Source organism: Cydia pomonella, chromosome 11, assembly GCF_033807575.1.
Source record: "Cydia pomonella isolate Wapato2018A chromosome 11, ilCydPomo1, whole genome shotgun sequence".
In the NCBI taxonomy this organism is placed as follows: Eukaryota; Metazoa; Arthropoda; class Insecta; order Lepidoptera; family Tortricidae; genus Cydia; species Cydia pomonella.
Genome location: NC_084713.1, coordinates 5,845,303 through 5,868,786, shown reverse-complemented (window position 1 = coordinate 5,868,786; position 23,484 = coordinate 5,845,303). Strand labels below are relative to the sequence as shown.

Sequence of the window (23,484 nt, the reverse complement as noted above, 5' to 3'; positions counted from 1 at the left end):
AGAGCCGCCGAAGATATTTTTTGTATACGTAAATTATATATTTTGTGTATGTTTACGAAAACATGATAAAAGTATACCTTAAGATTATTTATTAAGGATTTTGTGTATACCTAAATTACATATTTTGCGTCCAATTATAGCTTGGGTCAATCAACTTTTTTTTGTAACTCTTTGCTATAGTTACGGACATCTGGTGACCCAGATGTCCGTAACTCTTAAAACCCTTAGTTATATGGTTTTTAAAATAACCAAACATACATTTCATGGCAGTTGCCCTTTCCATAATAGGCCATTTACTTAGAATATTAGTTTTATTGTAGAACATGGTGTAACATTTTTTTCAGCAAACTCTGCGACTATAATCGCCTGGCTGACGGACAACAAAAAAAAATTCAAAAAAAGAAACACCAAAAAGAAAGTTGATCCAATCTGATAAGTAAAAAATTTTACGTCCGAGCATATAGACCACACTACGGACATTAACAATAACAGTTTTTTTTTCTACGGTGCCATTCTTCGTAGAAAATTTGCTTAGCTTTGGTTCCATTGCACCTAAATATCAGAATGCCATTGTCTTTAATGTCCTATATTTCAAAACAACTTATTCCCAATATGCCTAAATGTCAAATAGTTTATTTCTTAAAATATCTCAATCTCATACTTAATGACTTTTATTCATATTGTCCAAGTCTCGAAATACCTGAATGTCAAAAGTTATTTTTAATTAAATACCGAATTTCCTATAGGGCTTCTTTTTTAAATATAATATGTCTACCTTCTAAGTTTAACTATGCCTTCAGTGCATGTTTATAACCTTTGTCGTAGGTATTAACACATTCACCGCTGAGATACGGTCGTAGCCGATAACTTGGGTATCCCTGTATGTAGCGAAAATGCTTCGAAGAGGCAAAACGACAACGTGTCGTTATTAGCGCTGAATGGGTTAACAATCTGCTGGAATGAAAAACTATAATATTGAATAAAAATAGCACTAATTTACGTAGCTAATTTGAGATTTAGGTATGATGACACCCCGTCGATTTGAACTTTACCTAGACATTTTGGGATTATGGTATTTTGAGAAAATAAAATTAGGCATTCTGAAATTAAGGGATTTTGACGCTAATCTGTTTTGAGATGTAGGAATATTATGAAATTAAGGTGCGATGAAACCAAAGCCGGATACCTAACTAAAAGCAATAAACTTGTACATAATAAAATAGATGATTAAAATATACAATCTAATTTTTTCAAAATCAAGCATTAATAAAATAATGACAAATTGATATCCGCAACGCAGGCTTCGTCAGGAGGGTAAAACCATAAATCAGCAACAGGCGTCGTCATTGCACATAAACAATAAAGCTATTTGCAACAGGCTTCCTCATTTTCAATACACAATTATTTCATTTAAAAAGGACCACCCCGAATCGCATCTGATCCAAAGGTTCCCATTACGCTAGCAGCGTTTACACGTTGTATAGCCAATGAAATCCCCATGATTAAAATTAACATAATATTATATACCTTGATTACGTTCGCCATTTCTCTATCTGAAGGTTGTCTGGAAGAGATCGCTGTTTAGCGATAAGTCCGCCTGTTGTTACCTACATATTTATACCTTTACATACTTTGTACCATTTTTTTTTTTGTAGTGTGCAATAAAGCATTTTATCATTATTATTATTATAACCTAACCATAGAACTTACGTCAACTAAATTTCTAAACGATTATTAGTTTCCTCGTCTTCAAAATATAAATGGACTTTACAAAATCCACCACATATATAAAAAAATAACCACTTAACCGCAGCCAATGAATTCTAACTAATGACCGTCCGTGGGTATTAGGTACAGTAAATTCCATTATTCCTAATATGGTATTATAGTCATACATATTTATATAAGGAACTATCAAATTAGTTACCGATATTTTAAGAGATCGTATTTTCCATTAAAACAATTAACTTAAAAAAAAGAAGCTGACTATCGAACCTGTGAGCTATAACTGCCAGGAGTGCCAGGAGACCGTTGCGGCTGTTCCGTAGGCGCCGCAGAGCGGCCGCACATGATGGCCGGGAACCTCCATGGTAAGTAAAAATGTAAAGTCCATCTATCTCTTTACTAAAAGCAAGCGAGCACACTCAAAACTTACAACGTAACTAGACATTGGCAAAATCATCATAAATTTGATGGAAGCCATATTTTAAAAGAAGAATTGAACAGGCGGGTTAATGTACAAAAATCTATCTGGAAAGGCGCCATTCATTTATTACGTAAGACAATATTTGCCAGACGCCATCCTATGTAAGAAAAAATAAGAATAGACTGACCCCCTCCCCCTATTTACTATTTGTTACATAAGAATCTAAAGTAACGTGTATATTTTGGTAATATTTAATTTTGAGAAATAAGACATGGTGGTACCTCTTTTTGCCCTTAATCGTCTTACGTAATACGTACTTACGTATTACATACACATGACATGTGATCATCATCAAATATTTTATGTAGGTATAGCAAACAGTCAGATTTATATAATGTCTAGTCTAATTTCTTTATTAATTATGTTTTATTTTTCTTTTCCTTTTGTCAGAATTTGATGTTTTCTGAAAGAGCAACGTAATTGTATGATTTGATATGACAATTTTTTTTATATCAAATTTCTATAAAGAAAAGTAGCTACTGTATGTACTCGTAATTGCATGATTTCTGTAGTAATCTAAATTATATTTTTTTTCTTATCTATTGCATGTTAATTATAAGATGTTTTGAAAAGATGGGTCCCGCCGAGTTGCTTGCCGGTCCATATTGGGATACCCTCCTACAATTTAGGAGGGATTTAAATCTTCTCGGGTCAGAGGTGTAGGGTTAGAGCCGACGTAACTTTATTTGATGTTCATAAGCGCATTGTAATATGCCTACTTTAATAATAGAATATCTTTTTTTTTTTTATATACTACGTCGGTGGCAAACAAGCATACGGCCTGCCTGATGGTAAGCAGTCTCCGTAGCCTATGTACAACTGCAACTCCAGAGGAGTTACATGCGCGTTGCCGACCCTAACCCCACCCCCCTCGTTGAGCTCTGGCAACCTTACTCACCGGCAGGAACACAACACTATGAGTAGGGTCAAGTGTTATTTGGCTGCGGTTTTCTGTAAGGTGGAGGTACTTCCCCAGTTGGGCTCTGCTCTAGATCTGGAATGACATCTGCAGTGCTGTGCCCTACCACACAAGGCGAGATGTCATTCACATTGCCCATACCTCTCTTTTGGACGTAGTTTAAGGACATACCCGGGTCCAAAATATCTTTATCTTTATCATTATTTACCTAAATTCGCGAAGACACTAATATGCTATTGATCTTCAGTGTCATCGCTAATTTAGCTATCCCATTGAAAATACAGTTTAACATTCTACGTTGAGTTTTCTTCAAATAATCCTAGTATAGGTACTGAAAATAATCTCATCGGTGATTTTTGTACATTACGACTATAACTTACTTACTGGTAATTGCATTTAAATATTGTCGCAACTGCAACAGTAAGGGCTCCGTTTGGAGTAAATTACTAGTAATAAAGAAAACACTAGAGGTATAAGTAAATAGCAGTTACGGCGCAGTTAACGTATTTCCTTTTCTCCATCCACGAGCTTGAGGCGGCCGGTACACTTGTAAGTTTTACTTACGTAAGTAGGGACACAGCTATACTATAGAGTGATGAATATCATTATCTCATTCTAACAAATAGCTTTGTCCTTACTTACGTAAGTAAAACTTACAAGTGTACCGGCCGCCTAAGGAAAATTGTCCAACCATATAATTATTCAAAATTTAAATATTTTCTTCCTAAAATCTTTTTCGTATAAAATGTGAATATACTAGAATTCGTGGCAAAAGAAGAAAACAACACGTACTCGTAACATAACATATCCCGATCCCGACCCAGCAATCCCAGCATGGTGCTAGTCTGGCTTGGCTAGCGCTGGTCTTCCGCCGGGGCCATGTGCGTATAGGGATGGGTAGTGAGTAAATACTCACGGGTAAATACTGAGTATTTACTCAGTATTTGCTCAATATACCCGCATTTACTCGTTTATACCAAATTGGTGGGTATAAACTATTTAGAGTGCTGAAAGGGGCATATAAATTTGAAATATAGGTGTATTTTGTAAGCCGCTACTGGATTGAGTACTCAAAATTATAAGAAATATAATTTTATGGGGCAATATATGAAACTCTCCATACATGAAACTATTTGTCACAAAAAAAAAGTATATATTATAGGACATTATTACACAAATTGATTAAAGTCACACAGCAAGCTCAATAAGCTGTGGTGGCCTAGCGGTAAGGGCGTGCGATTTGCAATCCAGAGGTCGCGGGTTCAAAACTTCAAACCCCAGCTCGTACCAATGAGTTTTTCGGAACTTACGTACGAAATATCACTTGATATTTACTAGCGAGGAAGAAAACAAAAACTTAAAGACATAGAAACTACTGATACGACATACATTCATTGATATGAGTATTCTATGTTTTATTATTCTTTATTGATTACCTTTTTTTGGAAAATAAAGCGTTCTATATGCTGTTTATTATGTAAATATTGTTAATACACTCTTCAATAAAAAAAAAACAATTAAGTTCTTAAATCTCACTTTTTTTATTTTTTTCTTAGTAATCGTTTTTACCCATCTAAATGAGTAAACAGTATTTACTCACCCCTAACCATCTCTATGAGCGTAATATAAGTCGGTTTTAATCTAAAAGTAATTACGAAACGTCACTGAAACAACCCGTATCTGTCCTGCTCTAATGTAAACGTTAATGCCGTCTCCATTTCAGTGTGGACTCATTAAAAATTCACATCAAACTGTGACATGACTACTCTCTCGGTTTAGTGTAGCTTTAATTTGCTAAGATTATCCATGTATTAATAATGAGCGCTTTGATGCTATAGAAAATAGGAATGTTTGCATACTAAATACTCTTTAGAGGAAAGCTCGAACGGAAGGCGGGTAGGTACACTTTGTGTAATAAGAATAAACTGACAAAGTAAGACAGATGGCGCTGCAACCCATTAAAAATAAAAAATTTCATTAGATATGCCAAATCGTAAGAAGCATAAACCAATAGACTACAGACGCCTGTCACTTTTGGTTTCAGTTAGAATCAGTATTTACTTTGCGAGAGTGCTCAATCAAGAATATTTTTGGAAGATTTCACTTGGAGCATGACCAGACAGATATTCTGTTTTATCGTTTGTTTATTGACTTACTTTTTTTCGCTTATTATTCATTTTAATTCAGTAATATTTTTTATACTATGTCGGTGGCAAACAAGCATACGGCCCACCTGATGGTAAGCGGTCTCCGTAGCCTATCTACGTCTGCAACTCTAGAGGTGTTACATACGCGTTGCGACCCTAACTCTTTGAGCTCAGGCCTCCTTACTCACCGGCAGGAACACAACACTATGAGTAGGGTCTAGTGTTATTTGGCTGCGGTTTTCTGTAAGGTGGACTTTCCCAGTTGCGCTCTGCTCTAGATCTGGAATGACATCCTCTGTGCTGTGCCCTACCACACAAAGCGAGATGATGTTCACAATGCCCATACCTCTCTTAATATATACCATTTACTTGACTTACTTGCATTCTTCTTTATGGGCTTCTGAGAATTTTCGCATGAGGACTTCCCACTGCGACACTCGTTTTTCGGAACTATGGATTGGAATGAAATTGATTGGATCAGTGTTTTTGTAATCATATGAGATACCAGTCAATATTTGGTTCTTTCCTTCATATCCAAAAATGGAAATATATTTCGTTTCGTTTACTATATTGCAAACGATGACCGATGGTGAATAACTCTTTATTGTTAATATTGATAGTCGTTTTCAAATAATCAAATATTTATTATTTATAACGATATTTTTTTTAATGTATTATATATTAATCAAGAAGTACACACCTACCTTGCAAGTGACGTCTTTAAGAGATCACTTTCCCGTGCACACAACGGCCTCTGCAAAAAATTATAGACAATTAATGGTGATATTTATGATATTATTATCTTATCTTTTTTACCCCTTAAAGACTCAGACTATCTCTACACCAAAATTCGTCTATATCGGTTCAGTAGTTTAAGCGTGAAAACGTAACAGACAGATTTAGTAACTTTTGCATATGTAATATGTATTAATATTAAATATGATATGCTCGCTTAAAAATCTTTGCTTATGGTGGCGTCGTTGATCGAGTCGCCAACGCGCTATTTTTCCGGAGGAAGGCTGAGGGAGGCGATGGCTGGAAATTTTGCGAACAGAGAACAGACTTGGATGGATGGAAATTTGCTTGAACAGACCGGTCCCCACAAACAGCACCCATTCTATCTCACAGAACGGGTGCTTTTTGTGGAGATCGGTCTGTTCAAGCAAATTTTAATAAATTAAGTTTTTTTATTTAATCATATAATATTTAAGAGACATTTACGCCACTAAAGAATTTTTATTTTTTTATTGTTATTTTTACTATAGTATCTATTTCGCGTAATTTATGTACTTAATTCGCCATTTAGAGCCTGTAAGTAATTATAATATAATATTGTATTAATATTTGCACTTGTATTTTATAATAAAATTGTTGATGATTTATTTTTATTGCTTGTAAATTGCATTTAGACGTCTAAAAGTTGTCCCCAATCCCCAACTCATAAAAATAAAGTGCCCTTGTGGCCTATTTGCAAAATAAGTGTTTGAGTTTTGAGTTATGAATTAGTAATATGGATGTCCATGTATGTATGTACATTTACTCGAACCCTGAAGATAAACCACGTAAGGATACTCAGTATGCATGGTATAACCTCTAGCGACCCACCATATAAGGAGAATTGGCAGTCAAATTTGAATCAAAAATATTAGAAAATAGAATTCAATTTGTTTCGTTTTAACATACATAGTGCTTAAGCTTATTTGGTAGCTGTCTCATTGGCCGTGGCTGCCGAATCGATCAATTTGTGCATAATTGATATACATGATAAATTTAAATCTATCAAATCAGGTCGCAGGATCGTGAGATATATCTTCAAGGATAACTAACCTGTAATGTAACGTTATTAAGCTTTAGGTAAATGTGTTGAGTTTCTTATATTTTGTGTATAATATTGAAAAAGAAAGGAGCAATATTTTATTGAATGACAATGATACTGAAATATTTATGTAACATCTTGTAACATACCATGTATTGTATTTTTTTTGTAACATCTTGTAACCTACCTATGTTGTACAAATACAAATCTTTGAAAATTTCACTAATAAAATTATTTATTCATGTTCATGTTCAGGGGAGTAACCCCTTGTTCATAAAACATAATATTAACCTCTTACAAACCTCTGAATTACATTTTGTCTCTGTCTAACACAAACAAAAATGTCAAAATGATGAGGGAAAAACGATTATCAACGGTTAGGTAGAATTTAAAACAGAAACTAGGAAGGGTAGTAAAAGTCCAGCGGGTTAGCTAAGTGGCTAAAACAGTGTAATTTTGGTCCTTTTTTTTTAACAAAATCTGAAGTCTATTTTAATGTAGGTTTTTTTAAAATACTACTTACAAGCAATAATAAAATGACATAAAACGTTACATATTCACAATTCACAAATGATGAATTAAATAGAGAATATTACGTAAAACACTGCGTAGAGAGCGCCACTAGCACATACTGAGGGCCTACTGCAAAACACAAAAATCTACATTTAGTTATCTGCCTCTCTATCACTTTTTATTCGAACGATAGAGAAGCAGGTAACAACATTTAAACAAACCACTTTGCTTCGGTAAACAAACCACTTTGATGCATCAATATGTCATAGTGAAAACTTCTCAAAAAACTGGTTAAGGCTGGTTACCTACATACTAAGTTACTAATGTATAAGTTGGGTTCTCTACGGTTTCCAATATGTGCTGCCCTCTGGCGGCAGAATATTGCAGTAATAACCTATTAACTACTTACAAAATAAGAATGTTCGTTAATTACCTTGTTAATATCATAAGACTCTAGCTTCGTTCAGTATTACAATATTTTATATATTATAACATATTTTTTATACGTAGACCACGACAAAATCCACTTATACGTACACCCACATAATATAATATGCAATATTTTGTGTTTAAAGGACTAATCCATTACCATGTTGTGATGAAAGGCAAATGTTTGGGTTGCAGAGTGCTGAGACAAAAGCCTAATTACTCTATTCAGAACAGGCGGGTTATGTAGTTTACATAGACCGATCATTAAGTAGTTAATCTGTGTTATGAAAACTTAATACACGGCCCGATTCGAAGAATGATTAAGACACGTTTAAGATCTTGAAAAGATCGATAATTAAACGACATGTCAAAATTGACGTTTATTTCGATTCCGCTGTGACCCCAATAAGATCTATCTACGATATTTCTAACGTCAAAGTGACATTGATTGCCCAAATCGAGCTGCTTCTGTCAAGCATATGACATAAAACGATATCTAAATGAGAATTTATCTAAACCAGAACTTCTCGTTATCGTATCTCATTCTTCGAATCGGGCCGACAAAGATACGTGAAATTGTTACCGTTTTTTTAGTCAGTTAAAGCTTTTGTTTTAATTATGTCACTACTTCATAGGAACCAAGTAGGTATAAATGAGTTACCTATACTTTTAAGATACTGACGTTTATAATATGTTATATGTATTTTTATAAATATTTAATTGATTAATTTAAAGTCGCTTAAAATACTCAATTTACCCAATTTTCATACATAGTTGAATGCCGGATGAGTCTATACCTTCGATGCCTAACCTGTCAAAAAATGACAATGTGGCGGACGCCGTATTTTCTTCGCAAGTGTAATGAAAAACATTGTGTGTAACTCCGGGGGGTTACTGCGGCTGTCGGCTAGAGTCGGATTCACTTACCCCTATTATTATGTGATGACATAATGTAAGAAACATTCTTAATCAATATATCTACTTAATTCCAATTTGTCAAACAAAAATGTATGATTTTTCCGTTGAGTTATGGAAATACCATATGTTTTCGTCACTCAGAGGAAGATTTTTTTAGAATTATTTCCACCGTTCTCCCCTACTGAATATTTATCTTGTATTTAGATTGTAGGGAGATAGATATTATCAAACTGCTACTGTATCAATGCGCTTAATTTATTTGTGCTTTATTTACATAAAATAACAGGGATGAGTCATCATTACTCACGTTATAAAATATAAAAGTTATCGCAATTATACACATTTCAATAAAGCGATTTAAATGGATTAAATTTTCCGATATTTCGTTTTTTTTAAAGAGTACGTAGGTATTGGATAGTTTCATATGCATCGTTTGAAGTTTTTTTGAATAAAGAGACAAATAAAAAACTACCGTGTTGTTGGTATCATTGATAAATAGTCATGTTTTCTTCTTACAAGTCGCACCCAAAATTCCGGGCCCTATTTACTTCCTGTAGTTTGGCGCAATGACCCAAAATGAGTCTTGCCCTCCAACAGAAGATCACGCCATTTTTCACTGACGCCGAGCTCACGGAGATCTACCTCCACTCTATCCGCCCACCGATACTTACGATGACCTACAGGACGGCGTCCAGTCGGTCGATCCAAATATGCCTTCTTTACAGCACGATCTTCACCCATTCTTTCGAGGTGGCCCAGCCCACGAAGACCCAGTGCTTTAGTAAGAGCCAGAGTTAGTGCTTTAGTCTCATGTATTATATTCGTTTCGGCTATGAGTTCTTCGATTTCGACATTTTTCCGAATCCTCCAACTGCCATTGTCTGTTTTAACGGGTCCCAGAATCTTAAGACCGGGCCCTCCAGATCATGCGTGTATGTATAAAGTGCTTTCCTTTGGAAAACCAGAACCTTAGAAAGGGAGATTTCTCTGGTTCAGTATAATCGGGGTTTGTCATTCACGGCGCGCGGTCATGGTCAAAAGGACGCACGCTCATGCATTATGTACGATCTTGGTGAGATTCCAATGGCTTGCTTTGTACAGGTGAGTTGAAAGTTTTTATATATATTTCTAGACTTTAGATGATCCAACTGGATATTTTTACGGTGTGGCAATGCATTTAATCATCGATCCCCTGGCCTGAGGTGGGCCCATTTTGGGGGGTTTTGGGACTCTAATTTCCCAGCTCTTTCTACTGAGAAAGAGGGTTAGAGTCACACCAAGATAAGTTGGCAGCGATTTTGATAGCCCAGCCTGTGCAAGTTATAAGTAAACGTTATCATTTCATAGAAGTGTGACGTTTAAAATAACAATAACAAAAAATCATGGAGAATGGAATATATTTCGAAGGGAAAAACATTTTCTCTTTTTGTATGGACGAGTAGTATACTTCCCTCTTAAGAATAGGTTATATGGTCACTCGAGGACTCGACTCGCCTGCTCTTACTCAATGGGAAATCATGCCCAATTTAAAAAAGGCCTAAGTTCATTATAATTACTTCACAGATTTTGTCGTTTTTAAGGGAAAGGATCAAATAGAGAAACTTAGTGTAAGGAAGTCGGGCTTTAGGATCTTGTGGATTAAGATAGGTACATTTATGTAGTTTTGTGGTCTAATTGTCTTCTTATGTTCAGAGCGTGTCTCAACAACTTATGACCTCTTCAAACGTCAGCGATACTTGCATGCGATTTGCAATACACTGCGGCATTTGATCGATCTATTGAATGTGTTGCTCCTACTTAGCCAGCAATCAACTAAAATCATAGATTAAAATGATAGATAGGGGACAATCTTACACAGATCGACTTAGCTCCAAACTAAGCAAAGCTTGTACTGTGGGTACTAGGCGACGATATACATACGTATATAGATAAATACATACTTATATACATAGAAAACACCCTCAGGAACAAATATATGTGTTCATCACACAAATAAATGTCCTTACGGATTCGAAGCCGGGACCATCGGCTTCATAGGCAGGGCAGGCAAGGCCGGTCGTCAAAGAAGACTAATTATTTTGATCTTATTTTGATATGACCTTGAATCTGAATGGTGTATGCGAAATGAAGTGAAATTCGTGCGCGAGATGTGTGCTATTCACCAAAACGATCGTCAAAGTCGTGTCAAAACAAGTTAAAATTTGTACCAAGTTCTTTAAGTCCGAATCTGGCTGCTGGACCCAGTTGGATATTGGCAGAATACTTTTAAAGATCCATTTTTTTATTTACATAATATATATGTATGTATATACAGATGTATTACAATCAGTGCCGGATTAACCATTAAGCAAAATAAGCACTTGCTTAGGGCACCACGTCTAGGGGGGGCACCAAAATCGTAGGGAAAAAACGCACAGGCTGCATCAGCATCGCAGTCGTAGTGTAGTACTTATGTACACGAAACTTTTTGATACGTGTGTACCCATCTAATAACGAAGGGTCGTAAGAGAGTGAGGACACGTAAGCACATCTCCAACCTTACGCGGAGGCCCTCAAAGCTCATGGCCAAAAAATCTTACCGTCGGGCTTGTGGCCAACCGATTTTCTCGACGTAGATTACCGATTTTGTAGCGAATTTTGCTCTCTTGCACGCCAGATGTGTCGGCCAGGCCGAGTTTCTGCAGAGCCGTGATCCTGCGATCTAATTGTCAAACTGTTACAAAGGGCTCCGCGAAGGCCGAAAACCAAAAGTATCTTATCAAGTTGCGCTTTCGAGTTAAGCCAAAGGCCGAGCAGTAGGAGAACCGTGATTACATAGGTTCGATTTCAAGCCACTCTTTTGCAGTTGGGCATTAAGTCTTATGCGACGCTAGGCCTTCTATTTTATGCAAACTGCCTCACTTTCACTTGGCCATGGATCCAAATCCAAGTTCTCTCTCGCAGCAGGGCCTTCTGCCTTGCTCACACTTCGCCATTGGTTGTATTGTATGATAACGCGCCGCGATCGGCCGCTCCGGACGTCCAGCCATTCACACCTCGCCATTGGTCAAATTCAAGGCTGGCTTTCTTCCAGCTCGACCTTTGGCCTATCCGTAAGCGCCGATCGAACGCTCCGCGCGTTCAGCCTTATGGAAAGCTCAGCCTTTACTTTTAAAAACACTGATTTTAAACTTTCACGATTTAGGCCAATCAAATTAGATCGAAAAATAGCGTATTGAGGAATTAATTCCCAGCAAACTGGAAATTGTTTTAATATTTTCATTTGGTCTTAAATGCGTGTAATCCGAGTTTGCTCCATCCCAATATATATACCTTTTTGGATCCCTAGGAGATATTTTTTCCTTTGGATTGCCAAACCATAGCACTTGGTGGATCAGACACTTGTAAGGCGTTTTCGGATTATTACATGATTGTACCAAAAATAAAAAAAAGCGGCCAAGTGCGAGTCGGACTCGCGCATGAAGGGTTCCGTACCATTTATGACGTATTAAAAAAAAATCTACTTACTAGATCTTGTTCAACATTTTACCACTTTGGACACACATTTTAGCACCTTGGAAGTGTCTCTCGCGCAAACTATTCAGTTTAGAAAAAAAAGATAATAGAAACCTCAATATCATTTTTGAAGACCTATCCGTAGATACCCCACACGTATGGGTTTGACGAAAAAAAAAATATTTTTAATTTTATGACATATTAAAAAAAAACTACTCACTAGATCTCGTTCAAACCAATTTTCGGTGGAAGTTTGCATCGTAATGTATATCATATTTTTTTTTTTGATTTTTAATTCTGTTATTTTAGAAGTTACAGGGGGGGGGACACTTTTTTTCACTTTGGAAGGTTCTCTCGCGCAAACTATTCAGTTTAGAAAAAAATGATATTAGAAACCTGAATATCATTTTTGAAGACCTATTCATAGATACCCCACACGTATGGGTTAGATGTAAAAAAAAAAAAAATTATGACGTATTAAAAAAAAACTACTTACTAGATCTCGTTCAATTCAAACCAATTTTCGGTGGAAGTTTATATGGCAATGTATATCATATATTTTTTTTAGATTTTTCATTCTGTTATTTTAGAAGTTACGGGGGGGGGGGGGGGGACACATTTTACCACTTTGGAAGTGTCTCTCGCGCAAACTATTCATTTTAGAAAAAAATGATATTAGAAACCTCAATATCATTTTTGAAGACCTATCCATAGATACCCCACACGTATGGGTTTGATGAAAAAAGATTTTTTGAGTTTCAGTTCTAAGTATGGGGAACCCCCAAAATTTATTGTTTTTATTTTTTATTTTTGTGTGAAAATCTTAATGCGGTTCATAGAATACATCCACTTACTAAGTTTGAACAGTACAGCTCTTATAGTTTCGGAAAAAAGTGGCTGTGACAGAATCGGACAGACAGACGGACATGACGAATCTATAAGGGTTCCGTTTTTTGCCATTTGGCTACGGAACCCTAAAAATGACGATCTTTTTTTTACAATTCACTACGAATACATATTAAGATATCTTCAATGAATCAATCAATTTTATTGCAAGAATATTAGATTTCGGAACCTCCGATACCAATTTTCATCATAATTAGAACAATTTTTCCAACGGACGTACCGTTTTCGATTTACAAGCAAAAAAACCGAAAAAGAGGAAACATTTATGCACACCTCCTGGGATGGAGCAAACTCGGATTACACGCATTTTTAGGACCAAATTCGAAAAAATCTAATTACATTGGCCTAATTGTGACACATTATTATTTAAGAAAACGGGACTTAATCGCGTTTAATTAAGTTCTAAAATTACCTCCAAAGTCAAGATAATGATGTCGACTTTACCCAGTCTTCTCAGAGACCATGGGGACAACGTCCTTGAAACGTCAACGACAAGAACCAATGGCCAATGGCTAAGCCCCTACTTCTTCGCAAGAAAACTCTAGAGGTTGCAAAACCCTGTGCGGAGTACGGCCTGTCTTACGTCCTCGCTTACACAGTAGGTAAGTGCTTCGCATAAGGCCGGAGGCCAAGTCAACTCATATTTGGATGCCTTATGCGAAGCACTTACCTACTGTTGGAACATTACTGCGTTGAAAATTCTATTCTCAGCAGTAATGCAGCAATAAACGTCACTCAATTTACTAAGAAAATTCAATGTAATCTTGATGAGGGGGCACCATGGTCTAGAAATGCTTAGGGCATCAAAATATCTTAATCCGGCACTGATTACAATAACTGTACAAATACTAAACCAACAATGATGACTAGCTTAAATTTAAAATGGGCGCTTGAGGCATTGTACGAAGTATGCTGGCGGCATTTCCTCGTTGTATCGCAATGCTGATACGTTGTGCGAGAAAGCCGCCAGATTTTCGGTTACCAGTTACGTCAAACAGACGCTTCGCGATTTCTGCAAGAAATTAACTTGTATGGGCTGGGACCCCATGAACATAGAGCTTCAACGCCATGGTACAAAATGGTACTCTCTGCCGGGGCACTTATATTTATTACGTTTCAAAATTTCGGCGCTTTCCGCCGCTGTGCCCGCTTTTACATTAGTCCGTTAGAGGTGGGACAGTACCAGTGTGTCTACGCAGGTAGCATCCCACACATATCCGTCCTAAGCATCAAGGAACTAACCCCATACTTACATTACATTCCATAATTTATCTTAGATGTTTTCTATTCAACACAGGCTTGATGTCTGTAACAAAATAGCAAAATGTTTAATTATTTGTTATAAGATGTTAATACTGACTTACACTTTTCTTTATAAAGATATTTATGGTACATAGTTGAACCCCGCTGTCATCATCGACATATCTAAGGACGGGTCTTACGGGCAATAAGAATGGAGCCAGTACATCGATGTCATGCACAAAAATTCGAGCTAATTGTGCAGTCTAACGCCACAACGCGATTAGTTGACGAGTTCGCATCACGCGCGCGATTGATCGCAACTAGTTGCGTTAGACTGCACTCGTATTCGTGAGTGACACCACTGAACTAGCACCATTCTTAGTGCCCGTAAGGCCTATCCTTAAATATATGTCAATGGCTGTCATTATGCCAAGTTTTACGTCAAGTATTTTTTTTTGATATAGGAGTCAAACAAGCAGACCAGACCTAATGGTTAAGCAATTACCGTTGCCCATGGACACGTGCAACACCAGAGGGATTGAAAGTGCGTTGCTCGACTTTAAAATAGAAGTATGCTCTTTTTTGAAGGTTTGAAAGCCGTATCGGTCCGGAAATACCGCGGGCGATAGTTCATTCCACAGTTTAGCTGTGCAAAGCAGGTTCTCGGAGCAACGCACAAAATAATGTATACATAGTCACTGCCAAGTTAGAACCATAGAGGAACAATTTGACAGATTCCGCGCAACTGATGACCAGCTGTGACACTGCAATGGCGGAAGGATTCAATGTGTTCGTGTCACGAATGTATACCTAGGTGGATTGAGTACATTTTCTCTAGTTTGGTACGAACACCTTTGTAGCTCGGGGATAAGGTTCAATTTAGTATGGCAAAAGAAGTGAGAGCGCCCTCCATTTTAGGTACAACTTCATGGATTAATATCGCATTTTACGAAAGATAATGTGGTAATTGATTAACCTATTTATGAACATTTATTCGGCTTTTTTTTCATTCGATCGGTGTAATTTTTGCCACGCATGCCGGCGTATTTAATTTTTCTTCGAACAATTAATGCACTGACGGTTCAATTCGATTGACGGCAGATTGGTGGATGAGGCCATCGAGATAACTGTCAATCTGTGTGTCACGCGTAAATACTAGAAAATTGGTGGATGATGGAATCCTATTTGTGTTTTAGCGAAACTACGTCCTTAGTATTCTATCAAAAGATTCATAACACAAAGTACAAAGTTAGTTTTATTATAAGACCAGGTCGATACCTAAAACTTGCCTTTCTATTAAATCGTAGCTCTCCGTATCTTTTCTATAAAATGTAAATCTTAAAAATTAATAATATAATAAAAACACCGTCACATCCCCGAAATTGTAAACAATACGATTACGAAATGTAAACTATAATTAGTATAGTTGTATAGGGGAACGATGCCGTTGACGGAATGTGACAGTTTGGATTTGAAGTTTTTGATTATTTTTTTAAAACCGACATAAGGTTATTAATAATGTAGGTTTAGCTTGTAAAGTGAGATGTATAAAGGCCGAAAAGCATTATTAAAATACGACGCGTTGTGTTAAGTAGAAAATAATACAATTTGATTCAACTCAACATGCGTCGCGTCCCGTTTTAATAATGTGTTACAGCGAGGTTTCATCTGACACACATGTTATTCATGACTTTAATGCAAAAAACTGCACTCAAACAAAATTAGTAGCTAAATATAGCGGTACAGTTAGTGTTGGTAGGAACTCGAATCTTTTGAGTCTGAATTTAGAAGAGAACTCGACTTGTTTTACTAAACTCGGCGCTTAAAAAACTTCCGAGTATTTTAGGTCCCGAGGTGAGTCATTTATTGAGTCTTTTTTAAGAAAGTTCAAAAGGACTCAAGCCTAAAGACTCCATTAACAATTTCATAGCTTTAACCTAAATAAAAGTAAAAAAAAATTGCGTTATTGTACTATTTGTGTTATATAACTAACTTATTAATTAAAGACAAAGCATTTCGAAATATTGCAAACAAAAAATTTTGAGTTCTCTGAAAAGGAATCAAGTCCCTACAAAAGACTGGAGTCTCTAACAAGGTGAAAAGAACTCGAGTTTAGACTTAATATGTGAGTCTGAAAAACTGAGTCGAGTTTCAAAACAGAGGACTCAAAGGACTCGAGTCTTAACCAACACTAGGTATAGTACGCATTTCAGTTGAGTAACAGATTTTCGTAGTCACTAGTTTTTAACCCCCGACGCAATATGCTTTATTACTTAAGACGTAGTCCCCATTTTCCTCTCTGGTTATTGACATTATGAAAAATATTTTGACACCAATGTATAATGAATATGCTACTTTGAATTTTTGGATTTTCTTTTATTATTATAAGAGTTAGGAGCATCATATTATTTGTCTGGAATTTGTTATCGCTCCTAATATGCTCACAATTTTTTTACGAGAGTCGGTTGAGAAATGCATCCTGTACCTCCACAGGACAGACGTAGGTACTACATTTGCTATGCTTCACTCGGTCAATAAATTCGAATATATATACACACATTTGTGTCCATGAACACTTGACATGAATCCAATCCACCAAAAGAAAAAGCCTCAACAAGGGCCTTTGTCTCAACATGTCCAAACAATGTATCAATTAGTTACGATGTTGTACGATTCGATCCAGAGAAAGTTGTACCAACTTGTCAGGTCGTCGTCCACCTCAATTTAAAACTAAAATAATTCAAAATTCGAAAACTCCAGTAATTTTCTCGTTTCGAAATTTGCAACCGCTAAGCTCATTTGTTTAAATTTCAGTTGCTGCTCTAATTTGAAGCTTAGTAGTGGTATGTTAGATTCAGTTTTCAGTGGTTGGAGATTCTCCAAAGCTCATGCAAAGGCCATAGATACACGACGAACTTTTTCTTTTGTTTGCGGATTCCTGGTTTTGTATTCGTTATACGGCTTACGGAGCGCTTGCATGTTGAACGCTCAGATTAAACCAGCGTAGGTAACTTTATTTACAGCGCAACATAATTTAAAGCTATAGTCTGTCAAGCCATTTTAGTCAGTAGAAAAAAATTAAAAAAACGGCAAAGACAGACTATAAATACCCACTCAAACGAGACTTGTAACCGTAACCTTAGGTTTACTGGAATAACATTTCTTATCCAATTTATTAGCCATTGGGAACCCTGGCACCGAATCAAATCACGGATTTATAGGAAGTAATAACTGCAATTTTCTGCCACCAGAGAGCAGCACTATCACATATTCTAAACCATGGAGTAACTTATACATACATTTATACATTTAAGACATAAAACAGTTTTTTGAGAAGTTTCCACTATGACATTAATGCATCAAGGCGGTTTATTTACATCGATTTTCGTGTTTCGCGGTAGGCTCTCAGTATGTGCTAGAGGGCGCCTCTAGCACATATTCTAAACCTACAATAATTTACGGGGTGAATATATAAGTAGGTCATACGGAGCAAATTATACTATGGGACCAACCCCGATTCCACGAAAAAAAATTGGCTCTTGACCTTGACATTTTCTATGAAAGTAATTTTTTTTTCGCGATTTTGGGGTTGGTCCCAAATAAAAGTTGCTCATAACCTATATATTCAGCCCGTAAATTATTGCAGGTGACTAAATAAACTCCTTGTATAAGTAAATTTTATGAAATAAATTCAGTCAATAAGTACTGGCAATGCTGGATAGCTAAAAGCGTTTGACTTGCTTATACTCGTTCAGCAATTGCAATACTCTTTGTAAAAATGAATTCAGGCACGCTGAAGCTTTATTTGATCGTAACGATGGCTGCCCCAGTGGCGGGTACTTTTGTTACTTTTGTTATATTTGTTATAGACGGAGTAAAATGTGGTGTGCTTTCGTAGCGATGTGGGAAACTTGTAAGGACTCAGAGGGCCTACCGTGAACCACGTTCGACGTGCTGCCTCCCTGTCATACTTACGTACGAATTTATAAGTGCGACAGAGAGGCAACACGTCGAACGTGGTTCGCGGTAGGCCCTCAGATTTCGTTTATAACAATAGTTAGGTTTTCGGAAATATTTTATTTTAGGTTTATAAAGTACTTTATGAATGCATTGTACGAGTATGAACCGTGAAAGCACCCAATTATGGTCCAGAATCTCTCAACTATTTTTTTTCCATTTTCTTCATTACAGCAATGCAGTCAGTACAGTGGCACCATCATGCTGGTGTTGTCTGAATCCGAACGGTACCTTAAGGCCCTAAGGCCACACACTAGCGTCCTCCGAGCGTCGGCGTCTAGTCAACTCTATGGCTGCTGTTCGACGCAACGTTGGCGCCACGCGCGCAGCGACGCCATTTTCCATAGCGCTGAGTCATTGTGGGCCGAATTTGAGCAAAAAATTGGTAAAAGAACTTTTAGTTATTTTCGTTTTTTTTTTAAGTTTTGCCCAGCATTATTAGTAACTTTTGAATTTGGGTCAATTTGGCATGATCAGTGTCGAGTTTTTTCTTCGAAAAAAATGTATGCCGCTGGAACAAGAAATCTATTTATCTCAAAAACTACGAGTATATATAACTATAACAGTTTTGGTTTCTATGTCAATGAGAGCCAAATTTCATCCCACAGTGTGACTAGACGCCGACGCTCAAAAGACGCTAATGCGGATTCATGGTATGGCTTTTATGTCAGGCTGGGTCAAACTTATTCGGTCAACAGACGTATAATAGTGTTAAAAGGCTATCCTACATTACCTTGGCGGTACGTGCCTTCGCAATTTATGACGTTCGTTATCAACGTCGGCGGTAAAAGAAAAGTATTAATAAAGTTTTATAGACGAATAAACCTCTCAACGGCTCGATTGTGATCTTTCTATGTTTAATTAATGTCACATTTCTTAGATGTTAATATTATTGAGCTTACTGTGGGGCTAGGTCAAATTGTCCTATATTATATATTGAGACGTATGGAGAATCGGAGATTAAATTACTTTATGTTCACGGACGTCCCTTCAAATTTTCAGAGTATGAAATTGATATATGCTTACCTTAAAATTTCTCAGGCAGGTATGCACCTAAAGGACAAACACATGCATAATTCAATATAAGACAGAAGACAAAACAAAACATACCGGTTAAAATCATAACGTAACCCTCCTTTTATATTGCCGTAGTCGGGTAAAATTATAAGAATATGTACAGACAAACTTAAACACCTTTATTATCGTTTTAAACTTATGAACTTTTTATACGGTATAAAGCGATGCCTACCAGACAACCGTTGGTTAGCATAACTTTGGGGTCAAATTCAGTCTTCAATTTCAGAGATCTCGGAGATACTTTGAATCGTCAGATATTTGCTTGCTACCTAGTAAATATAATATTTAATTTAAAGTTTTTAGAAAAGATACTTAAGAGAAAGAAGAAAGTAATTTATGGCACAAGAAAGCCGTATAGATCGTGTCATTCACGACGACGCGCAGATCCGACAAATGTAGCCTTTAAAAGCATGACAATACGAACCAAATCACACGTCTTCGTGAATAACAAACTATAGGTAGGTAAGTATTAAAATATTCTTTCCATTTTGACCGATTTTACACCCTTATTTACTCTTTAAACATACAATAAATCTTCCTTAAATAAGTATTACTAAAATGAATTTATCATTGTCAATACCTACGCAAATTTATCTTTCCGCCCGAACAAATGCGCGAAGCGAAATTTAAATTCATCTCGTCGAAATAAATCAAGCAAAGCAATTCAATTAATAAATCACTTGCTTCCAGAGAATACAGTATTTCGAGATGTTTGTTTCGGGTTTTAGGGTCACTTTGTAATGGTTAATTTAATGTAAAACGATGGATGAGTTGGTAGTGATTGTTTTGTTAGGTTTCGGCATGTTGATCTTAAAACACTCAAAGGCACTGAGAAAACGACTTAGTTTGTCGAACGGTATTCTGATTTTTAGGAAGACTTGCCTGATGGAAGAACATTCTACGATATTAAATTACATTTATAACTGGGTATATAGCGAATTAATTTATTACCGATGTTTCGACACAGGTTTCACTGATCATAGTCGCGGCTACATTTGTGAGACATGGACTAAACGAACAGATTTGATCAAGCGTATCAACGCGTTTGAGATGTGGTGTTGGCGCCCGCTTTTACGGATACCTTGGACAGCTATGCGTACTAATAAGTCCATATTGGAAGAACTACGCATAAAACGCCAGTTGGCAACGATATGCCAGGACCTGACTCTCATATACTTTGGACATCTCTCACGACGCTCCCCGGATAGCCTAGAGAGAGTTATTATGACTGGCAAAGTTGAAGGCACCAGACCTCAGGGCCCTCCCCCTACTAGATGGTGTGCTCAAATCACTGCACCTATGCAATTAAAACTGCACGAGGCCATGCGCTTGGCGAGGAATAGAAGCCTATGGAGGAATCTGGTCTTCAACAGAAGGACATGATGTCACGATCCTCAGCATTGAGGGACCGACTGAAGAAGAAGTCGCGGCTAACTGATGTCCCAGCAAAAGACCTGGCAAAGCAGCTATAGAGACCCGTTTAGAGATGTAATTTAACATTTAACATTCACATCATGTAACATTCTTTGATATCGAGCATTTTTAAATTATAAAGCATACTTAACGTGTAATTGGCCTCTTACTTGAGAAATGTTAATCGCTCAATTGTCACTATTCAGAACAATTAATCTTTTGTGAGACTAAGAGCTTTGAAATATCTTTCACTCCGGTATATCTTTGTGAAGGGCTGAATATTTTGAGCTCTTAAAAACTATTGGGAATTATGGGAATCATACTTAAACTTTAAGTCGAAATATTGTTTACAACGCAATAGTAGAAACTTTTTGTTCGTATATAAAAATTTCATCTTAGTTTGCTTGGACTAAATGTATCTATCAGCAGTGGGCGATAAAGGGCTGATATAATGATGATGATGATTAAATGTATCAAAATAACTTTGAGCAGGGATGCGTTTTTAGTGTTCCTTATAAAATTAAACCTACCATTTTTTTTTTTATAATCATCGCCTCCTAGCCGTTTTCGGCCACAGCAACTGCTTTAAACCGCTGAGAGTGGCGCTGGTGCGCTCTCAGGTGACTGACTTAGCCAATCTTAGCAGCAAATGTGCGACCACACTCGCCGCAGTCGGCCACATTCCCGCAACAAAAGATTTGTCGTGTTTATACGTCGAATGATACTTCTCACACATAGTAGAAGGATATTGAGAGTAAAGTCTTGGATAATTCTTGTGAGGTCACGTTCGAGGTTTGAATCTCAAATGCAATGGATAAATTTATAGAAGAGTTAGCAAGTGGCAGGGGTGAGCTGAGCGGAAGCTAAAGAGAGTGTAGTACAGACTTGTTCACTTGGATTGGAGAAGTCAAAGAGACGACATCTTGATGGTAACGGGTTGAGCAAAGTTAAAGAGGCACCTCCATTTTATACTTGAGCAATTAGATATATTTATGATATTTCAATTAGATATATTTATGATAAATATAAACTTCAAACTCTAACATTTATTTAGCAAAATTTACACGTCAACATGGAATTTACATACAAGCAAAAAAAAAAACCACATCAACAACTATAAAATACAACTGAAATGAATTCAAAGAAAGATTTCACGGGCCTATAAATCCCGGTCTTTTGATAGGCTTGCGTGGGGATATAGATCCAACACGTAGAGGCCCCTTCGAGAGCTTTAATGTCATGTAGAACGCCTGCTGAAACCCAGAACCCAAACTAAACAATTATTAATTACGTAGAGATGTATAAAGTTTGCTAGAATATATTTTAGTATATATTAATCAGTATTAATATACCAAAATATATATTATAGCAAGGCAAGGCATTGGTATATTTCAGGCACAGAGTTGTTCCATTTATGACGTGACTTTGTAACCGATATTACATATCTCTCTCTAGGACAGCAACGAGTTTTATGATGGCGAATTTTAATTGAATATATATTTTTGTATCGTTGTCGTGTGTGGTGTTTAGCTATAATATAATATATATTTCGGTTTCTTACGGTATATTGATATAAATATTATAGCTAAATGCTAAAGCTTATACTATTAATTTTAGGTTCAAATTGGTTTGGCAACTTCCAACTCATCTTCCGATAGGACTCATGGGACTATCCGGTGAAACAAACGCGACAGGTAACAAAAAAAATCGGGTTGCACTCCGGGAGTGCATTTTTGATATTTTGGAGAAATTGAGTAGCAGTTTTATAAAAAAAGATAATTCTCTATTATATCTACGTAAATAAATTTTCAGTGTTGGAAGATATTTTGAAATGTGAAGTTTAGTGTTAATATATAACATACAGAGTATTCATGAGACGTGAGCAGGACTAAAAGCCTACACAATCAGTTAATGTTAATGAATCGTTCACCATCATATTAAGTAAAACAATAACGTTTCTTTTCTGTTATTTAATTTTTTGGTAAGGAAAAATTTGAGTACACACAACCCAATAACACAAAGATACAATTAATACAACACAATTAACAAAGACTAAATCTCTTTAACCGTTATGACAGCACTTTGATTATGAAGAAAATAAAATGTCATACTTGAATGAGATACGATTTTTCAAGAGTAACCAGGCTTCGATGACATTCTATTTGCACGTCACCATGATGTCACGTGTCCGTCTTACGAATTTTCAATCTGACGGTCACGTGACCCCTGACGCGAGTTTAACATTTTTTCCCTATCACAAAAAGTGCACAGCGACGCCAAAGAAGTTTTCACTTCAAAAATGTTTTAACCAATCTCTCTAGCGGGCATATTTATTTTATGATGGACGGGGTTATAAACAAATATAACTTTTTAAAACCATGCAATT

General features: G+C 36.5%; 1 protein-coding gene across 4 annotated transcripts in view; it reads right to left on the bottom strand.

Moving 5' to 3' along the window:
- LOC133522688 (MORN repeat-containing protein 5-like) overlaps window positions 1-16,229 on the bottom strand; it is a 42,913-nt gene extending 26,684 nt beyond the window's left edge. The window contains exons 1-4 of one of the 4 annotated variants that reach the window (XM_061858099.1): window positions 15,881-16,229; window positions 14,603-14,655; window positions 5,977-6,026; window positions 5,651-5,722 (exon numbers count right to left, since the gene is read on the bottom strand). In XM_061858099.1, the coding sequence (XP_061714083.1) occupies window positions 5,651-5,722; window positions 5,977-6,026; window positions 14,603-14,614 (134 nt within the window). In that variant the 5' untranslated portion in view covers window positions 14,615-14,655; window positions 15,881-16,229. Of the gene's footprint in view, window positions 1-5,650; window positions 5,723-5,972; window positions 6,027-14,602; window positions 14,656-15,869 lie in introns of those variants that run through there. The other 3 variants (XM_061858098.1, XM_061858097.1, XM_061858100.1) reach the window with 3 other exon arrangements.
- Window positions 16,230-23,484: the final 7,255 nt, after the last annotated feature.